Genomic DNA, 19208 nt, shown 5'->3' with positions numbered 1-19208 from the left:
AGATACCATAAAGATGTTTAAGTACCTATGTAGCATAAATGCACAAAAGATTTAATTAATTGAAAGGAAACTGGAATGATCCAAGATGGCTGCTCCCTGCATTACCTGAGTAACACGCCCTGGGAGTTAGTGAAGATTCTTAAAACTTTTTACGGTACAGAGGGAAGTTTCGCCCTCCTACTGGATATGCCTAAGCGATGCGGCCGAAGCGCTGCTGCTGCCTCACGCCGCTCCAGAGGTGTCCCGCTGGGTTCAATTGAGGATATCCTATGGCGTATGCAAAATGCTCCAGTCGCATCAATGAGCCGTCCGCAGGAGAAGCCGCGATTGAGCGAGACCGCTGCAATCCTCCAAGGACCCGATACCACTCTAAGCCCCGATGTTCGAGCTCCACCCCCGCAGCCCCGGACAATAAGCTCTTCAAGGGGTGAGGAAACCCCGGAGATAGGGCAGTTTCCTTTCCCTGAGGCAAGTTCACCAGCTTTGGAGGGCTTAGTAGAAGGGGTGCTCCATTTGGAAAGCCCAGCCAAGGAACCAGAGGCGATATTATCAGCTGCTGAGGGGAACTTCCAGCCAGAGGAGAGGAAAGAGATTTCTACATTGGGTGAGAACTTTTTCACTGGCCAGCAATTCATTGTTCCTATTAAACCCTCTGAAGTTACACTAGAGGCACTTAGGGATTTAGTGGCTAATTTTGGAAAAGCTATTAACCCCCATTTTCAGTATTTTGAAGGGAAACTGATTGAACATACAAAAGAATTGAAAGAAGTTAAAGAGGAATTGAGTGATTCTAAATCCAGTATTCAGAAAGTGGAACAGGATTTAATTTCCTCCAAAAAGATTCAAGAGACAATAATTAAAGATAACATTAGCCTTAGGAGGAAAATTGAAATGTTGGAGAACACTGTACGAAGTAATAATTTGAGATTGATTAATTTTCCCAAAGACAATTTGGTGACACCAAGGGAAATGATCAAAAGATATTTTCAGGAAATTCTTGGGAATTTCAGATAAGCTTTTACCTCCATTGTCTCAGGTATATTATTTGCCTGCAGGTGGTCAAAATCAACATCAGAGGTCTGCACCTCAAGAGGTAATGGATGTCTCAGTGTTACTGGAGACGTCAGATAAAGAAATTGCGACCCCAGCAACTTTAATAATATCTGTTGCTCTTCAACGAGATAAGACATGGATTTTGAGTTTATTCTTTAAGAATAAACAGAAAGAATTTCTTGGACATAAAATACAGATGTTTCCCGATGTATCACGTGGAACGCAGAAGCGTAGGTGTGAATTTCTTTTACTTAAGCCAGGAGTGTTAGCTTTAGGGGATACTTTCTACTTGCAACACTCAAATGAATTCATCACCAAATGAATAAATATGTTTATTCATCACCAAATGAATAAATATGTTTCCTTTGAACCTTGTCAATTAACTACTTTCTTGTCTATATCTCAGTTGGATAAAGGAAAATCTTAAGCTCATTAGAAAGTTATGCATTTTGTGCTCTGTTTAAGACAGTGATTCTTAAAGTTTAAGTTTACTTCTATTTCACTCACTATGTAAGTTTTGGATCCAATTTGAGGACTTGAATTAAGTTAAGCCATTGTAACTTTTATGTGTATTAGTAATCTACTTGTCTAACAATCTTATTTTTGGATTGTTGTAGATTGTATTTTGCTTAATTTCTTTTCTGTACAAGTTTAATGCTTGATATTATATTTCAAATTCATAAATAAATAAAAAGAAAGGAAACTGGAATGAGGGGGCATAGGATGAAGGTGAAAGAGGATAGACTCAGGAGTAACCTCAGAAAATACTTTTTCATGGAAAAGGTGGTGAATGCATGGAACGGCCTCCTGGTGGAGGTATTAGACAAAAATGGTATTTGAATTTAAGAAAGCTTGGGAGAAGTTAATTGGATCTCTAAGAGAGCAAAAGGGATAGTAGATGGCGTAGATAGGCAGACTAGAAAGACCTTTATCTGCTTTCATTTTTTTCTGTTTTCTATGTTTACCGAAACCTCTCATCGGGAAAACTCTACTCAAACTTCACCAAGATTGAGGCACCATAATACTCCTAGCACACTTTTGGCCACATCAGGTTTGGTTTAGGTAGGAATTTGGTTTTCGCTTCTCCTAGAGCTCTCCATCAAGAAACCGTGCAAGTTGCAGCCGTTCCCAACACTACTGGCACAGAACAAGAGCTCCTTCACCCCATCACCCGTTCCTTATCACTAACAGCATGTTTCTATCACTGAGCAAGTAAATGTTGCCTTCCTCTTGGCTACAGTATCTGTGATCATTGAAGCATCTAGAAAACTTTCTACTAAGTGCTGTTACCACTTCAAATGGATAAGATATTCTTTCTCGTGTACTATGCATTCTTTGGAACCTGTCACCTGTCCATTGCTATCCATATTGTACTTCACCTTTCTAACTCTGGTCTAAAAACCAAATTGGTTCACATACATCTCAGTGCTCTCGGTGCTTTTCATTCTCCCTTGGCCAAAATCATCTCTCTGTTCACTCCTTGGTTACCTTTTTCATGAAAGACCTATTCCACATTAAACTATCTATCAAGCCTCCACTTGTTGCTTGGGATCTTAATATTGTACTGTCTGCTTTCATGAAGTCTCCCTTTGAGCTACTTATATCTTGCTCTCTTAAACTTCTCACTTGGAAAGTCATTTTCCTCATTTCCCTTACCTCTGCATGCCATGTGAGTGAACTTCAAATTCTTGTATCGGATCCTCCCTACACAAGATTCTACCACCACAGAGTAGTGCTTTGAACTCATCCAAAATTCCTACCTAAAGTTGTCTCAGAATTTCACCTCAGCCAATCCCTAGTTCTGTCTGTTTTCTTTCCAAAACTGAATAAGCATCCTGGAGAGGCAGCTTTTCACACCTTGGACCGTAAATGTGCTCTAGCATACTACCGGACTAAACCTCATAGGGGATCCTCCTAGCTTTTTGTGGCTTTTGAACCCTAACAGACTTGGAGTTCCTGTTACCAAGAGAACCACCTCCACTTGGCAAGTGGACTGTCTCTCCTTCACATATATTCACACTGGGCTGACCCTTCAGGGCTGTGTTTACTTCCTGAGCGCCAACTCTCCCTTCAACCCTCTTCTGTTTTGCCAGGATTATGTTTATATATCCATTACCCTTCTCCAGAGTCATGATCCTGGCAGCTTGGCAGTCCCACATGTGAGAATATTGTACTCGGAGAAAGCAAAGATAAATACCTGTAGCAGGTGTTCTCCAAGGACTACAGGCATGTATTCTCACAACCCACCCACCTCCCCTGGTTGGCTGATGATCCCACGAGCCAACATCAGGCAGGAAGGCAGTGGCATGTGCTCTGTATGTGCACTGCCTAAAGATTTAGTCACAATGCACTTGGTAGTGTCCATACTGGGTTCCCCACATGTGAGAATATATACCTGCTGTTCTCGGAGAACACTGGCAAGTATCTTTGCTTTATATTTACCAGTACTTTAGATCAAAAACAACAAAAATGGTAAGCCTACTATCAGTAGGAGTCAGAATCAGAGTTGGTCAGTAGAAAAATAGAAGAGTCGGAGTTGGTGTACTGACTCCACAGCCCGGACTGAAACTATAAACTATAACACATCACCACCACCACATTAACAATTAAAAGTTGTACTGGTGGAAGTGGGTGGGTAGCAAAAAGTAGAATACTGGTGATATTGAAGAAATTTGGGAGCGGGAGGCACAAAAAAAGAGTAGAGGATTTGAGAGAGACTGGAGATTCAGAGTTGGCTGTGTTTTTGTTAAAGATAGAAACTGCCAACATGGGGCAAGGGGGGAAAGAGAAAGAGAGACTGGGGATATAATGCCATTGGCACAAACTTTGCATGAGAAGATATTTGTTGGCTCTCAGCTACTTTGGAGACAGCAATCAGCTGTTGACATTTTTTAAAATAACACCTGTAGGGAACAAGCAATTGAGGATTATTCTTTCTTTTTCCTGGTCAAAGTTTACTGGAACTTTGAGCAATATTTTAATGGGGAACAGAGGGGCCCACCCACAAGCTTAAGAAGGAGTATTTTTTTAAGGGTGTGGGGACTCAAAAGTACTTTAATACTTGGGTTGTTTTTTAAGCAGTTTAGGCCAGTGGAGCTTGGAGGGGCTCCCAGAGCTCACTAGCCCACATAGATTTCATACCATTTTGGTGAGTGCTGTGACCAGGTCAGTTTAAAAAAAAAGTATCAGGCATTCAAGGAGGACTTATTTGCACTATTGAAATAGGTGTTCTTTATCTGCTTTGAATTCTGCATGTTGTTTTTCTACCTTTTCTGTTTAGATAACTGTTCAGCTGCAAGTGTACATATCTAACTATAACACTCGCCCTCTGAAAACATTAATAACTCTTATTGTACCCTTCAAGAACTCCTAATTAGCTGGAAAATAAACATTAAAATTATTGATTTATTTAAATGATATTTCTTTTTCACAGTGCTCTAAGATTTTCTGATTCTTTTCCTCCCTAGTCAGGGTTGCCAGATGGCAAAAAAATTTGCAGCCCAACTCATGGCAAAAAGTAGCCCAACTTTTGTGTTGGAATAGCCCAAAAAGTAGCCCAAACAATTGCCACTGGAAAAACCTAATTTATTAAACAAATATGTCATACAAAAACAGACTGTTTATTTATACACTGTACATATTCCAAATGGTGTACAAAAGACCAAAACTCAAATACAAAATATTTAGGAAAAACACAATAAAAACAAGCACTTAACGTAAAAGTACTTCCCCAAATTAAAAACTCTTCAAACTTCTGGACACAACGGGCTGGATTCGCACACTGGCGTCCTGTATAGAATCGTGTCTGTCCTCACGGACAGATGCCTAAGTTTGCCTAACCACCATGATTCTCTAACCGGCGTCCATGTCACGGGCACCGGTTAGTGAATCGGGTTGCTGTTGAGCTGATCGGACCAAGGGAATCTCCCTGCCGCGATCAGTTTAGCAGCTGCGGCAAGGAACCCATCCTCTCCCCCCCATCCCCGGCAAAGACGATTAGCAGGAGGGAAGCCCAGTCCATCCTGCTGGAACCCCTAAAACCCCCACCCTCGAATGTCTGCTTCCATCGTCCCTCTGTCAAAATCACCCTTTTTCAAGCAATGTCCCTGTGTCTAGCTGTCCTTTTATGCCGTCTCAATTCTCTCCCCATCAAGTATTCTTCTCCATGTCTGTCCCAGCATTACTTCAGTGTCCCTCTATTTACACTCAGTCCCCATCTTGAATCTCTTCTGTGTTATGTTCTTCTTGGTGTGTTGGATCTTCCACTCCGGAGCCAAAATCTCTCCTTTACCTCATCATCTGCATCTCTCACTCATCCCTCTCTCTCATGCCTGTTCTCCCTCCCAGTCATCATCTCTCTCATCCCTGGACCTCCTCAGCCAGCATCTCTCTCATCCCTGGACCACCAGCCTTCTGTATACCCACAGTCAGCATCTCATCCCTGTACCCCACAGCCCCAGCCAGCATCTCTCCATCACTGTACCCCCCAGCCAACTGTAAACCCTCCATTAAGCATCTTATCCCTGTACCCCCACCCCCAGCCAGCATCTCTCTCTTCCCTGTCTCCTTCCAGCTAACATTTCTTACACTCTTTCCTATCCCCCCTGAGCCAGCATTTATCATCCCATGACTCCCCAGCCAGCTTCTCCTACCATCTCTCTATGAAGCAATGCCAGTTTCACTGGCAACCTGCTACCGGCTCTGCCGCTTTCCCTCCAGCCCATGCTGCAGCTAAATACATTACTCACTCAAAGAAGTGGGTGGCAATACCAGAGTGGGGCTTGGTTGTTCCCGCTGGACTAGTCTCGAGATTGACAAATTTTCATTGGTTCATCTGGAGCACAATGGACCAATCACAACCTCAGAGTTCCTAAGGTTATTTGTGATTGGCCCATTATGCTGCAGCAGAACCAATTAAAAAAAAAAACAACCTGTTACCCGCCCAAAATAGCCAGTTACGGAAAAAAATAGCCCAAAAACCCGCCTCCCGCCCAAGTCCTTTATTTCCTGCCGTCAGGCTTAAAAACTAGCCCAATTAGGCGGGAAAACCACCCAACTGGCAACACTGTCCCTAGTGTACAGTGATCCTTTCTAAAAAAAAAAAAAAAAAAAAAAAAATCCCTATGTTCTCACATTCTGACTCCTGTAGAAGTGATTTGATCAGCAACAACCATAATTTTTCTATCAGGTATTTTACTGATCATATGTGAAATATTGCATAAATTATACTTATTTATTTGTAGATTTCATGGTTTCAAGGTTGAAGTCAATTTTCATTATAAAATAAAGCATTTACAAGATTTTTTTTTATCTGACTAGTGTTTAAGCCCGTTACATTAACGGGTGCTAGAATATATGTCTGTCTGTCTTTCTTTCTGTGTCTCTCCCTCATGCTGTCTGTCTTTCTTTCTGTGTCTCTCCCTCATGCTGTCTGTCTTTCTTTCTGTCTGTCTCCCTGGCCCCTTTGTCTGTCTGTCTGTCTCTCTGTCTGTCTTTCTTTCTGTCTCTCTCCCTGCCCACTGTCTTTCTGTGTATCTGTCTTTCATTCTCGTGCGTTGTCTGCCTGTCTTTCTGTCTCTCTCCATGGCCCCCTTTCCCTCTCCCCCCCCCACTTCCCTGTGCAGCAGCAGCATTCCCCCCCCTTCCCTGTGCAGCAGCAGCATTCCCCCTTCCCTGTGCAGCAGCAGCAGTATTTCCCCCCTTCCCTGTGCAGCAGCAGCATTGGGCCCCCCTTCCCTATGCAGCAGCAGCATTCCCCCTTCCCTTTGCACCCACCCCTTGCCTGCTCCCCCTGTCCTGCAGTAGCCCTTTTCCCTTCCTTTTCCCTCCCCCCGTACAGCAGCACCCCTTCCCTGCTCCCCCTGTACTGTAGTAGGCCAGCCATCAGTAGCGTTTCTCATCCCCCCCTCCTCCCGGGTCTCACACATCCGTTGGCAAGAAGCGACGTCGGCAATGAGTAAAATCAGCGCTGCAGGCTCCTCTTACATGCCGCAAATCAAACCGCCACAGATTCCAGCGCCGCGCACGCGCCACACATAGAACACGGCAACGGAAGCAGAAATCACAGCGGAAGGGATCACGCTACTTAAACTACGCATGCGCGGGTAAGGGTTTTATTATTTTAGATACATTTTCTTTGGCTGTTTGATCTATAGTTACTTTTCTGATCTGTAGTTTCTTTTCTTTAGATTGACCAAAACACAATTAAAGATGAGAATGTCAGTAGCATGGAAACAGTAGAAATTAACAATATGAAAAACAAAGAAGATATTTCAGAAATGGAGATTTCTTCTTCAACCAGGTAGAACAATTCTTGTTTAGTGCAAAAAAGTTTATTGTAGGCAGTAAGATCTTGATAGACATATGTACCATGATAGGTAATTTGTGACATAATCAGGTTAATTGTATAAAGACTTGAATGTATAAGCCAACATTTTCTCTGAGGGACAAGCAGATCTGTATAATCTTTATCTATGGGTGACCCCCACCAAGGGATCCCAGTGCAGCATCTTTTTTTCCAAAAGCTTTTTAATAGACTCACCTTGCATTCACACGTGTTCCCACCTTCCACCATAATATGGCATCTCCATCACAGTTTTTTGGTTTTGCTGTTCAGTTTGTAAGTCCTGTTGCTATCCAAGTGAGTTTTCAAGAAGTACCCAAAAGTTTTTTAGTCTGTATTTTTGGTTTTCAAGTTTCTTTTTTCTTGTAAGCTTGGTCCGAGTCATTTTTAAGAACAAGAATAGTCATACTGGGTCAAACCAAAGGTCCGTCTAGCCCAGTTTCCTGTCTCCACAGTGGCCAATCTAGGTCACAAGTACCTAGCAGAAACCCAGATAGTAGCAACATTCTAAGCTACCAATCCAGGGCAAGCAGTGGCTTGCCCCATGTCTGTCACAATAATAGACTATGGACCTTTCCTTCAGGAACTTGTCCAAAACTTTTTAAACCCATCTACATTAATCACATCCTCTGGCAACAAGTTCAGAGATTATTCTTTAAGTGAAAAAAATATTTATTCCTATTAGGTGGCATAGTAAGGGGAGGTGGTCCACCCCAGGTGCTGTCTTGGTGAGTGCACAGGTACCCATCCTCCTCTCTGCCTCCCCCCTCACTCCTTCCCCCCCCCTTCACTGTCATGCACTTTCCTTCCCCTGTACCTCTGTAACGTTCCTGGCATGAGCAACAATCCCCAAGCTGCTGTTGCACCAGTGTCAGTTCTTTCTCTGATGTCACTTCCTGGACCTGCGCCTAGAAAATGACATCAGAGGAAGAGCAGGTGCGACAACAGCTTGGGGGTTGCTGCTCACGCCAGAAACATCACAGAGGTACAGGGAAAGGGAAGTAGCACGTGGCAGGAGAGGGCAGGGAGGGAGTGTGTGGAGGTGGGGGAGGGGCACCTCTCAACTTTGCTACACCACTGCTCCTATTGGTTTAAAAGTATTTCCCTGTAACTTCATTGAGTGTCCCCTAGTCTTTGTAACTTTTGATGTAACTTGTACCTGTTCTATACCACTCAGGATTTTATAGACTTCAAACTTATTTCCCCTCAGCGGTCTCTTTTCCAAGCTGAAGAGTTCCTCTTTAGTTCCATTCCCTTTATCATCATGGTCAGATTCGCTGGTCTTTAGTTTCTTGACCCCAGGCTCCCTGCTCAGGTATTTTTGGAGCCATTGGGTCATTTGATTTTGCTGTGACTATTTTCCTTGATGATATGTTTCAAAAGAAAACCCCCGATGGCTTCAATAGATATTCCTGGTGTAAAAAGATCATATTCATTAAAGTGATTGCTCTCATTGTATTCTTGGTTTACAGTTGTCAAAGGAGAGATTCATAGTAGGGAAAAGCAGAGAGAGAAAATTTTTGTTGTTAAGTTCATCAGCTTTTGCATCAGAAATGTTAGTGTCCTTGGGTCCAGAAGCTTCACTGGATACTGTAGATCTGTTGACATTCTGAGAATGTTGCAGTCACTCCCATTATCGATTCCCTTCTGAATAAGAGGAAGGGTTCAACCTCTTCTTTATCAGTACTTAGGGAGCATGATGCAAGATATTGGATGGAAAGACAGAAGTGAGAGAATCAAGATGGCGACAGGAGCGGACGCCTGAGAGGGAGGTTCCGTCATTCTAGGTTTGCCGGCGTCTTTTAACAGCACTCTTGTTACCTAGTTATGGGGAAGAGGAAGGGAGCTCTCCGCGGCAACCCTTCAGTGGTGATAGTGGCACCACAACAACTTGTGCAGACTACCATAGTGGGAGCCTTTTTCCAACCGGGTGAATCTGTAGTCTGTACTTTGGAAGAGAGCCCAAATTCATAAGGCAAACTCAGCTCACAGGCTCGGAGCAAAGGCAGGCTCCACCTCAACCCGGAAGCAAGCCAGTGGTGGGAGTGTCTTGAGGAGCCGATGCCCAGAGGGGAGATTTCGGACCTCAGCAATGGAGGGCCGTCTATCCCAACTTCGTTGGGAACTGGAGCAGCTGGAGAACAACATCAGTTACCCAACACCAGGGCAGAAGTGAGAGGTGCTTCTGGTGGGACTAAAATCAGATTTGGGGGTGTTGGAGAAGCCTGAAAATATAGGCATAGAGGCCTTATGGCAGGCGATATCAGTTATGGACGCAAACCTTAAACTGCCCTTTTCCACTTTAAGTTCTGATTATGGGACTATCTATTCCAAAGTGAAGCAACAGGGTTTGACCCTTAAAGATATAAATGAAAAGTTGGTGAAACAGGAGGAAAAAATTTGTGAAATGAAAGCTTTAAATTCTGAATTGGTCAAGGAAAGAATTTTATTTCAAGGAAAACGGAAAGCTTTGAAAATCAACTAAGGAAAAACAACTTGAGACTCCTCAATTTTCCTAAATGTCCCTTTATTTCACCTACGGAGAGGGCAAGGAAGTATTTTAAGGAAATTTTGGCTATTCCACCAGAAAATTTGCCTCCTATTTTAAGAGCTAACTATCTTCAAATAAAGAAACCTGTGGAGGTGTCAACTCCTAACAAGACTCAAGGGGAAAATGTACTTGGATATTAATCTAACAACTTTTCTGGATAATTCTTTAGAGGTTATAACAGAAAGGAAAACCTTGTTAATAACTCTGGCTTTGGAAAGTGATAGGGAATATATATTACATATGTACTTTTGTCATATAAATGATCAGTTATTAGGCTCTAATATTCGCATATTTCCAGATATGTCTCAAAGATCTCAGAGACGTAGAAAGAAATTTTTGGCATTAAGGCCAAGGATCCTTGTCCTGGGAGAGATATTTTTGTTAAAATTTCCTGTGAAATGTTTTGTTACATTTCAGAATAAGAATTATCTGTTTTTTGAACCTAAGCAACTGTTAGGATTTATAGAATCAAAAGAGCAAGTAGTGTCCATAGCTGAGAATGTATAGCTTGCCATAAACCAGCTATAGGATTTGCAGAGAATTGCCGCTTTTTAATTTGAATACAATTGTTTCCACTGATAATTTTCCTTTGATCTCCCTCAATATGGTGGACTAAATAATAGATAATCTTTTTCTTTTTGTATCTTTTCCTTCTTTTTCCTTGACTTTATGGATCTATTTCAAGTTATAGTTTACTTGAATGTAATATAAGAAAAATGATATTAAAAAAAAAATAAAAAAGATATTGGATGAAGGCTAAGCTATCTTGGTATCATTTCCCATTGAGAGCACCAAGGCACTGAGGTCAACAGTGTCCTCAAAGCACCCTTGACAAAAGACCACTCATCTGTGAGCAAAAAGAGAGGCAAGAATTACCAGAGAAGTCAAGAAGTAGGAACACACTGAAAAGAGTATAGCAAAGCAGCATTTATTAATCAAAAAAGACTTGACAGGGCCGGTTGCTTTTCACTAACCTCTGCACTGGCAACCTGAGTTGTTGATCATTTATTTTTAAGACAGAGAACTAGTTTATTCATCTAACATGTTAAGTCTTTTCTGTGGGCAAAGGTGAAATTATACCCCTGATGTAGGCAATTGCCAGAATGTGACTGCTTCAGGTCTTTTGTTGATTAATAAAACCTATTTTGCTATTCTGCTATTTTCAGTATGTTCCTACTTAGTGACTGCTCTGGTAATTTTTGCCCCTCCTTTTGCTCATAAGGAATGATAAAGCTGATATCCCTAAACCCTTTCAAGGCCTACTGGCCTCTTTTTCCAGGAGGTGCCAAAGCGGAGGGCTAAAATCGTTTGAAATACCCGAAGACTGAAGGGTAGCCAGTGTTTTGCAAATTTTTAAAAAGGGTTCCAGAAGAGATCTGGGAAATTACAGACAAGTAAGTTTGACTTCAGTGCCGGGCAAAACAGTGGAACACATAGACATGATTTAATGGGACAAAGTCAGCATGGGTTCAGCCAAGGACGATCTTGCCTCACCAAATTGCTTGACTTCTTTGAAGATATGAATAAATATTTGGATAAAGGAGAGCCGGTTGATGTAGTATATCTAGATTTTCAGAAGGCTTTTGACTAGGAATTGGTTATTGGATAGAAAACATAGGGTAAGGTTAAATGGCCATTTTTCTCAATGGAGGAGGGTAAATAGAGTGCTTCAGGGATCTGTACTGGGACCAGTGCTATTTAATTTATTTATAAATGATCTGAAAATTGGAACAACAAGTGAAGTGATTAAATTTTCAGATGATACTAATTGCAGGTAGTCCTTAGGAAATTGGAAGACTGGGCATCCAAATGACAGATGAAATTTAATGTGGACAAATGGAAAGTGATGCACATTGGGAAGAATAATCCAAATCATAGTTACCAGATGCTAGGGTCCACCTTGGGGGTCAGCGCCCAAGAAAAAGATTGGGGTGTCATTGTAGACAGTGTGCTGGAACCTTCCACCCAATATGTGGCAACATCCAAACAAGCAAATAAGATGATAGTAATTATTTAAGAAAGGGATGGTTAAGACTAAGAATGTTATAATACCACTGTATCACTCCATGGTGTGATCTCATTCTCACCTTGAGTATTGCATTCAATTCTGATCGCCTTATCTCAAAAAAGATATAGCGGAATTAGAAAAGGCTCAAAGAAGAGTGACCAAGATGAGAAAGGGGATGGGGCTCCTCTATATGAGGAAAGACTAAAGAGTTTAGAGCTATTCAGCTTGGAAAAGAGACATCTGAGGGGAAATATGATTGAAGTCTACGCAATCCTGAGTGGTGTAGAACAGGTACAAATGGATCAATTTTTTTACTCTGTCAAAAATTACAAAGACTAGGGAACACTCAAAATTACAGGGAAATACTTTTAAAACCAATAGGAGGAAATATTTTTTTCACTCAGAGAATGGTTGTTCTCTGGAATGCATTGTCACAGTTGTGGTAAGCATAGAAAGGTTTGGATAATTTCTTGGAGGAAAAGTCCATAGCCTATTATTGAGACAGACATTGGGGAAGCCACTGCTTGCCCTTGATCGGTAACATTGAAGGTTGCTACTATTTGGGTTTTTGCCAGGCACTTTTGACCTTTATTGAGTACCGTGAATATGGGCAGGTACATTCTCAAAATAGTCTGGATATGAAACCATCTTCATTTGGCAGGCCAGCCACCAAATTTCCCCTAAGAGTATCACCATTAAGCTCTCAGCATCAGAAAATACATACAAAGAAGCACTCTTCCTTCTTACATGCCAGTGTCTTTGAACCCGTTCTACCAAGGGAAAGAGGGCAGGGATTTTATTCCAAATATTTTCTGATTATATTGGGAAGATTCTGTCTAGTCCTAGACCTGAGCGATCTGAACAAGTATCTGACCAGGCAGAAGTTCAGAATAGTTTCCTTAGGCTCCCTTATACTGCTACTTCAAGGAGGGAGCTCGCTTTGTTCTCTGGATCTAAAGGACTTTTTATATTAACATTCAGATACATCCTGGCCACAGGATGTATCTGCAGTTCATAGAGGGAAAGACCACTACCAGTACTGCATTCTGCTGTTTGGCCTCATAGTGCTTTGAGTGTTTAAAAAAAAAAAATGATGTGGTAGACGATACAGATCGATCTGACCAACATGTCATCTAATATATCATTGAAGAATTTGTAGGTTTTTTCCTATGTGTTTTGATATTGTTTTTAAGAGAGATTTGTATTATTTGTTTTTGCTTTATGTATATCTACATGGAAACCACTGCGACTCCAGACGATATACAAGGTTTTTTTAAATAAATAAATAAATAAAGCGTTTTATTCCAAACTAGTCTTATAGCCCGTTACATTAACGGGTTCTAGAATATATGTGTGTGTGTCTCTCTTTATTTCTTACTCTCTCTCTCCTTAGCCGCTTTCTTTCTTTCTGTCTTTCTTTTTCCTTGGCTGTCCATCACCACCCCTTGCCTGCTCCCCCTGTCCATTCTCCCTTCCTTTTACCTCCCCTGTGTCCACCACTACCCCTTCACTGCTCTCCTTATTCAGCAGCAGCCCTTCTCCCTTTGTTTTACCTCCCCCCCTGTCCAGCAGCACCTCTTTCCTTCTCCCCCCTGTCCAACATTAGGCCTCTGTTCCTTTTTATTCACATACACCCTGTCCATCAGCACCTCTTTCCTTTTCCCCCTGTCCAGCAGTAGGCGTCCCTTCCTTTTTCTCCCTCCCTCTTTCTTCTTATCCCTATGATACACTTACCTTGCTCTGCCCCTGATCAGAGGTTCCCGACAGCCGGCCAGTTGCACCCATTGGAAAAATTCCCTCTGCCGCATCCCGCACCCCTCCTGACGCGACTTCCGCTGTCTTTTTTTCTGTCTGTCTCTGTCCCTGGCCCCCTTTGTCTGTCTGTCTTTCTGTGTATCTCCCTGCCCCTGTGTCTTTCTTCTTTTCTTTCTGTCTCCCTTCCTCCCTCTGTCTGTCTGTCTGAAGCAGCATTCCCTCCCCCTCCATTTCCCTCCCCCCCACACCAGTTCCCTGTGCACCTGCCCCTGTGTCTTCTTTGCTTTCTGTCTCCCTTCCTCCCGTTGTCTGTCTGTCCAAAGCAGCATTCCCTCCACCTCCATTTCCCTCCCCCCACACCAGTTCTCTGTGCACCTGCCCCTGTGTCTTTCTTCTTTTCTTTCTGTCTCCCTTCCTCCCTCTGTCTGTCTGTCCAAAGCAGCATTCCCTCCCCCTCCATTTCCCTCCCCCCCACCAGTTCCCTGTGCACCTGCCCCTGTGTCGTCTTTTCTTTCTGTCTCCCTTCCTCCCTCTGTCTGTCCAAAGCAGCATTCCCTCCCCCTTCCATTTCCCTCCCCCCACACCAGTTCCCTGTGCAGCAGCATTAGCGTTTCCTCTACACCCCCTTTCCCTTCCCACAGGCCCGACTACACATGGCGATTCAAGCAGCGTGTGCAGCAGTCTTCACACGCTGCTTCGGGTCCTTCTACTGCCCTGATTTCCTCTGGCACGTCCCTGATGACATCATAAGAGACGCGGCAGAGCAAATCAGGGCAGTAGAAGGGCCCGAAGCAACGTGTGAAGACTGCTGTACACGCTGCTTAAATCGCCAATCGGGCCCACGGAAGGGAAGGGGGACGGCGGCAAATGACTCGGGTCCCGGGCAGTGGAAAGTTGCTGGGCTCCTCGGTGGGGGCGCTGAGCGGCCGCGATCCCTCTCCTCCCAGACACCCCCCCACCCCCCCCCCACCCCCGCTGGAGGAACAGATATCGGCGGTTACAGCCGCTGGCTTCGGCGTCTTCTATCCACTGCGGCCAACCCTAGCGGGAACAGGAAGTAGTCAGAGAGGGCGGTCCGCAGTGGACAGAAGACTGCAAAGCCAGCGTTAGCGCGGTGCAGCGCTTTTCTCTCCATTTAAAGGCGGGTGATCCGGCGAGAAGGAGGAGGTGGTGGTTTTGGCTGTGAGTGAGGGTAGGTGGGGGGAGTCGCCGGCTGTTCTGTGCTTTCCCGATCTGGCTGCCGCATATGCACTGTGACCACAGACATACGGATCACAGATCAGGGATTACAGATCACGCAGGTCTGAGTGCGCATGCGCGGCTAGCGTTTTATTATATAGGATTCCTCCAAGTCAAGCAACTCTAATGGCAAATGTGTACAAGCTCAGCTGAAGTGCTCAGTTAGATGGGCTTTGTGCCCAGACTGTGTGGTTTAGTCAGGAAAAATGTCATCAAATGTGTTTCTTAGAGCCAAGAGCAATATGGTATGCTCTAAAGCAGGGGTGCCCAAAAGGTCGATTATGATCGACCAATAGATCACAAAGGCAACGCGAGTCTATCGCGGAGCCCATTCAGGGCTCCATGATAGACTCACGTTGCCTTCACGATCTACTGGGCCGATCAGGCTTCCTCTCCCCGACGTCAATTCGGACGTTGGAGAAGAAGTTTTGGGCCAGCCAGGCAGCGATTGGCAGGCCCAGAACTTCTTCTGCAACGTCCGAATTGACGTCGGGGAGAGGAATGTTGGTTGAACTGACGCTTCTGGGTTGGGAAGCAGGGAGAACTTGGGGCGGCGGTAACTTGGGAGCTTATTCCCCGATGGCGGCGGCAGTGGCTTGGGGGAGGGCAGGGAGACAGAAAGAAAGAAACAAAGGGGGAACAGGGAGATAGAAAGAAAGAAGGGGGCAAGGAGAAAGAAAGAAAGGGAAGGGGCAGGGAAACAGGAAGAAAAAGTTGGGGGAGGGAATGAGGTCTGGAGGAGAGGAAGCATAGAGTAGGCTGAAAGAAGGGAAGAAATATTGGATTCACAGTCAGAAGAAGAAAGTGCAACCAGAGACTCATGAAATCACCAGACAACAAAGGTAGAAAGATGATTTTATTTTCAATTTAGTGATCAAAATGTGTCTGTTTTGAGAATTTATATCTGCTGTCTATATTTTGCACTATGGCCCCCTTTTACTAAACCGCAATAGCGTTTTTTAGCGCAGAGAGCCTATGAGCGTCGAGAGCAGCACGGGGCATTCAGCGCAGCTCCCTGCGCTAAAAACTGCTATCGCGGTTTAGTAAAAAGGAAGGGGGGTATATTTGTCTATTTTTGTATAGTTGTTACTGAGGTGACATTGCATAGAGTCATTTGCCTTGACCTCTTTGAATAAACCCCGGAATATAAATGATAATTAACATTTTCTCTGCGTACAGTGTGCTTTGTGTTTGTTTTTTAAAATTTTATTGTTGGTAGATCATTTTAACTTGGTCATTTTAAAAGTAACTTGCAAGCCCCAAAAGTGTGGGCACCACTACTCTAAAGGGTTTCAGGGATTGTTTAGCCAAAAAGATCATTCTAGTTCACATAGATAATCAAGTGACTATATATTACATAAACAAGCAATGTTAGGAGTCTGTCAGAACATGGAACAGGGGCATTTCTAACAGAATATTTCTCATAGCCATAAAATCTAGCAGGCAAGGACAATGTCCTGGCAGATAAACTGAGCCAAAACTTGTGACACCAGGAGTGGACACTGTCTGATAAAGTTGTCTGCAAGATCTTTTGGGGTGGGCACCTCCGCGATAGATCTCTTTGCCGCATCACTTAATAAGAAAATATCTCAGTAGCACAGTACTCTAGACTTGGATGCCTACATACATCCTCCATATAGCGAAGACCATTCTCAAGCAAGATTGTGAAACCATGATTCTCGTACTACCTTTTTGGCAAGTTTAGTTCCCATTTCTAGTGCAATAGGTGTGTCATTCTAGACTATAGGGCATTCTCCTCATGCTCACGAGCTGTGCGGAAAGAATCCACTCTAGCTTTTCAGCTCTTCCTCTTCACCTTCAGTTTTTCCTTTTGCACACAAGCCAAAATGAGTCTTTCTGATCTGCTCTGTTTATTTCTTTTTTATTATTATCATTTTTTGTGTGTGGTTTTTGGTGGCTTTCAGTGCTTAGAGCTCACCTGATTGGGGGGAAAGCTCTGCCTACAAGGAAAAAAAGCAGACAGGTCTGCAGCTCACAGGCCAATCCCTCTGTGGTACCTGTTAGCCAGCCTGAAGAAACTTTTGTGGCACTTAGGGTTCATTCCCCTAAAAGCTTTGTTTCCCTACTAGGTTGCAGGTATTTGAATGCAGGCTGTTTGGTAAACGCAGGGGGTTCAGCGGTGATCTTAAGGGTGCCAGCTACATTTTACCTTTCACGTGCACGAGTCTGCGGAGGTTGAAGATCAGTCAGACTGGCAGCACGAAGATTTCAGCGTTGGAGGACAGTTCCATTGAGGCAGTGATTTCTTCCAGATCCAGCTACTTTTAGAGCTGAGGCAGGCTGCAGCACTTCCAAATCACAGGTCAGAGTGAATAAGGCTATTATAGCCTATGAGAAAAATCAGGGGAGTGGAGTCTGAAAAAGATGGTCTAAAAGATTTCTTCCCCTTCCTTTAGGGTTTCCTACTTCTAAAATCCCTTTTTTTGAGATTTTTGTTTTTAGTTAAGCTGTTTTTGAGCCTTTTTTGGCATCAAAACACTAGTGTGACGGCCATCTTGGGTGGGAGTTACAGCTGGACTCCCAGCATGCCCTGTCCGCTCCATGCTCCATTCTGAGCGGAGTAAGAGCCCAGTCCTCTTCTTTTCCCTGGCAACCTGATATGACTGTTTTAATAATAATAATAATAATATCTTTATTTATATCCCGTCATAACTTTTCAGTTCATTGGGATGCTCCTAAAGGATCATTTAAAGTAGCCAAGAGAGTGGCTCGGCACAGGAGTGTCAACAGATGTTCGCTCAGCCTAAGGTAGATTCCTTGGACAAATTCAGCATCACATTTATCAAAATGCCATGATGTCCTCTAAAGTCCTTAATTACCATTTCCATTTTATCACTTATTTGAGTTTCTCATTGCTCTTTTGCCTAAATTTCTCAGTTATTTAGATACTCAAAAACACTTTGAATTTCAAGAAGTCATAGCTTCTCTATCACTCAGATTACATCTACTTCAGTCTTTTTCCGATGCCTTTGAGTTGTCTGCCAGGGCGGCTGCTTGTTCTGTAGCAATGCGCCGCCTTGCCTGGCTTCGTACCATTGACATGGACCCTAATCTTCAGGACCACTTGGCTAATATTCTTTGTGCGGGCAATGACCTCTTTGATGAATCTATTGAGGCAGCCACCAAGAAATTGAGCATGAAAAATCCTTTGCTTCTATTGTCAGACCTAAGCCAAAGCCGGCTCCTACCAAGCCTACACACCCGTCTCCTATTTTCCAGAGGCGTTTTGCTCCGAGAGCAGCTCTTTACACTCGCCCTCCTCACAAGAAACAGCAGAATCAGAAGCAACAGAAATCTCAACCTTCTGCTGCACCTAAGGCTACGCAGCCCTTTTGATTGTTTAAAACAGAGCATAACCTCCACTGTTCTGTCTCTAAACTATCTTTCCCCTATTGGAGGTCGTCTCCATCATTTTTATCACCGATAGGAGACAATCACATCCAACCTCTGGGTGCTGTCAATCATCAGGGAAGGATACTCTCGTCATTTCATTCAGGTTCCACTAGAGCTTCTTCCAAGAGAGTATCCTTCCAGTCCATCCCAGACAGTCCTTCTTCTTCAGGAAGCTCAAGCTCTGCTTCATCTCCGTGCCATCAAGGAAGTTCCTTTGGAACAGCGGAGCAGGGGGGTTTTACTGTCGTTACTTCCTAGTTCCAAAGAAGACAGGTGATCTGCGACCCATTCTGGATCTCAGGGCTCTCAACAAATTTTTAGTCAAAGAAAATTTTGCATGCTGTTCCTGGCATTTCTTTACCCCCTTCTAGATCAGAACGATTGGTTATGTTCTCTAGATCTCAAGGAGGCTTATACTCACATTTTCATTCATCCGGGGTCCCGTCAATACCTCAGATTTCAGGTGGGCAATCTGTATTATCGTACAGGGTGCTACAGTTTCATCTCCCAGAGTATTCACCAAGTGCCTGGTAGTGGTAGCTGCAGCTCTCAGAAACCATGGTCTTCAGGTTTTTCCCTACCTGGATGACTTGCTCATCAAAGATTCAACATCTCAAGGGGTTATTGTAGCGACCTGTACTCATCCTAAATTCCTACCTAAAGTGGTTTCAGAATTTCAACTCAACCAATCCCTTGTTCTTCCAGTGTTTTTCCCATGGCCTTATTCTCACCCTGGAGAATCAGCCCTTCAGACTCTGGACTGTAAACATGCTTTGGCCTTCTATTTGGAACACACCAAGCCACACAGAACTGTTCCTCAACTTTTTGTCTCCTTCGATCCAAAT

The 19208-nt window shown here is 43.6% G+C and overlaps 1 protein-coding gene across 9 annotated transcripts in view; it reads left to right on the top strand.

The window, feature by feature from the left end:
* Window positions 1-19208, top strand: part of MAP9 (microtubule associated protein 9) — a 208716-nt gene that overhangs the window by 91502 nt on the left and 98006 nt on the right. For all 9 annotated transcript variants that reach the window (XM_033941213.1, XM_033941203.1, XM_033941260.1 and 6 more), the window contains one exon: window positions 7242-7354. In XM_033941213.1, the coding sequence (XP_033797104.1) occupies window positions 7242-7354 (113 nt within the window). The remainder of the gene's footprint in view (window positions 1-7241; window positions 7355-19208) is intronic.

This window comes from Geotrypetes seraphini, chromosome 1 (genome assembly GCF_902459505.1).
Source record: "Geotrypetes seraphini chromosome 1, aGeoSer1.1, whole genome shotgun sequence".
Taxonomy (NCBI): Eukaryota; Metazoa; Chordata; class Amphibia; order Gymnophiona; family Dermophiidae; genus Geotrypetes; species Geotrypetes seraphini.
Note: the sequence above shows the minus strand (reverse complement) of the source record. Positions and strands in the feature narration are given on the sequence as shown.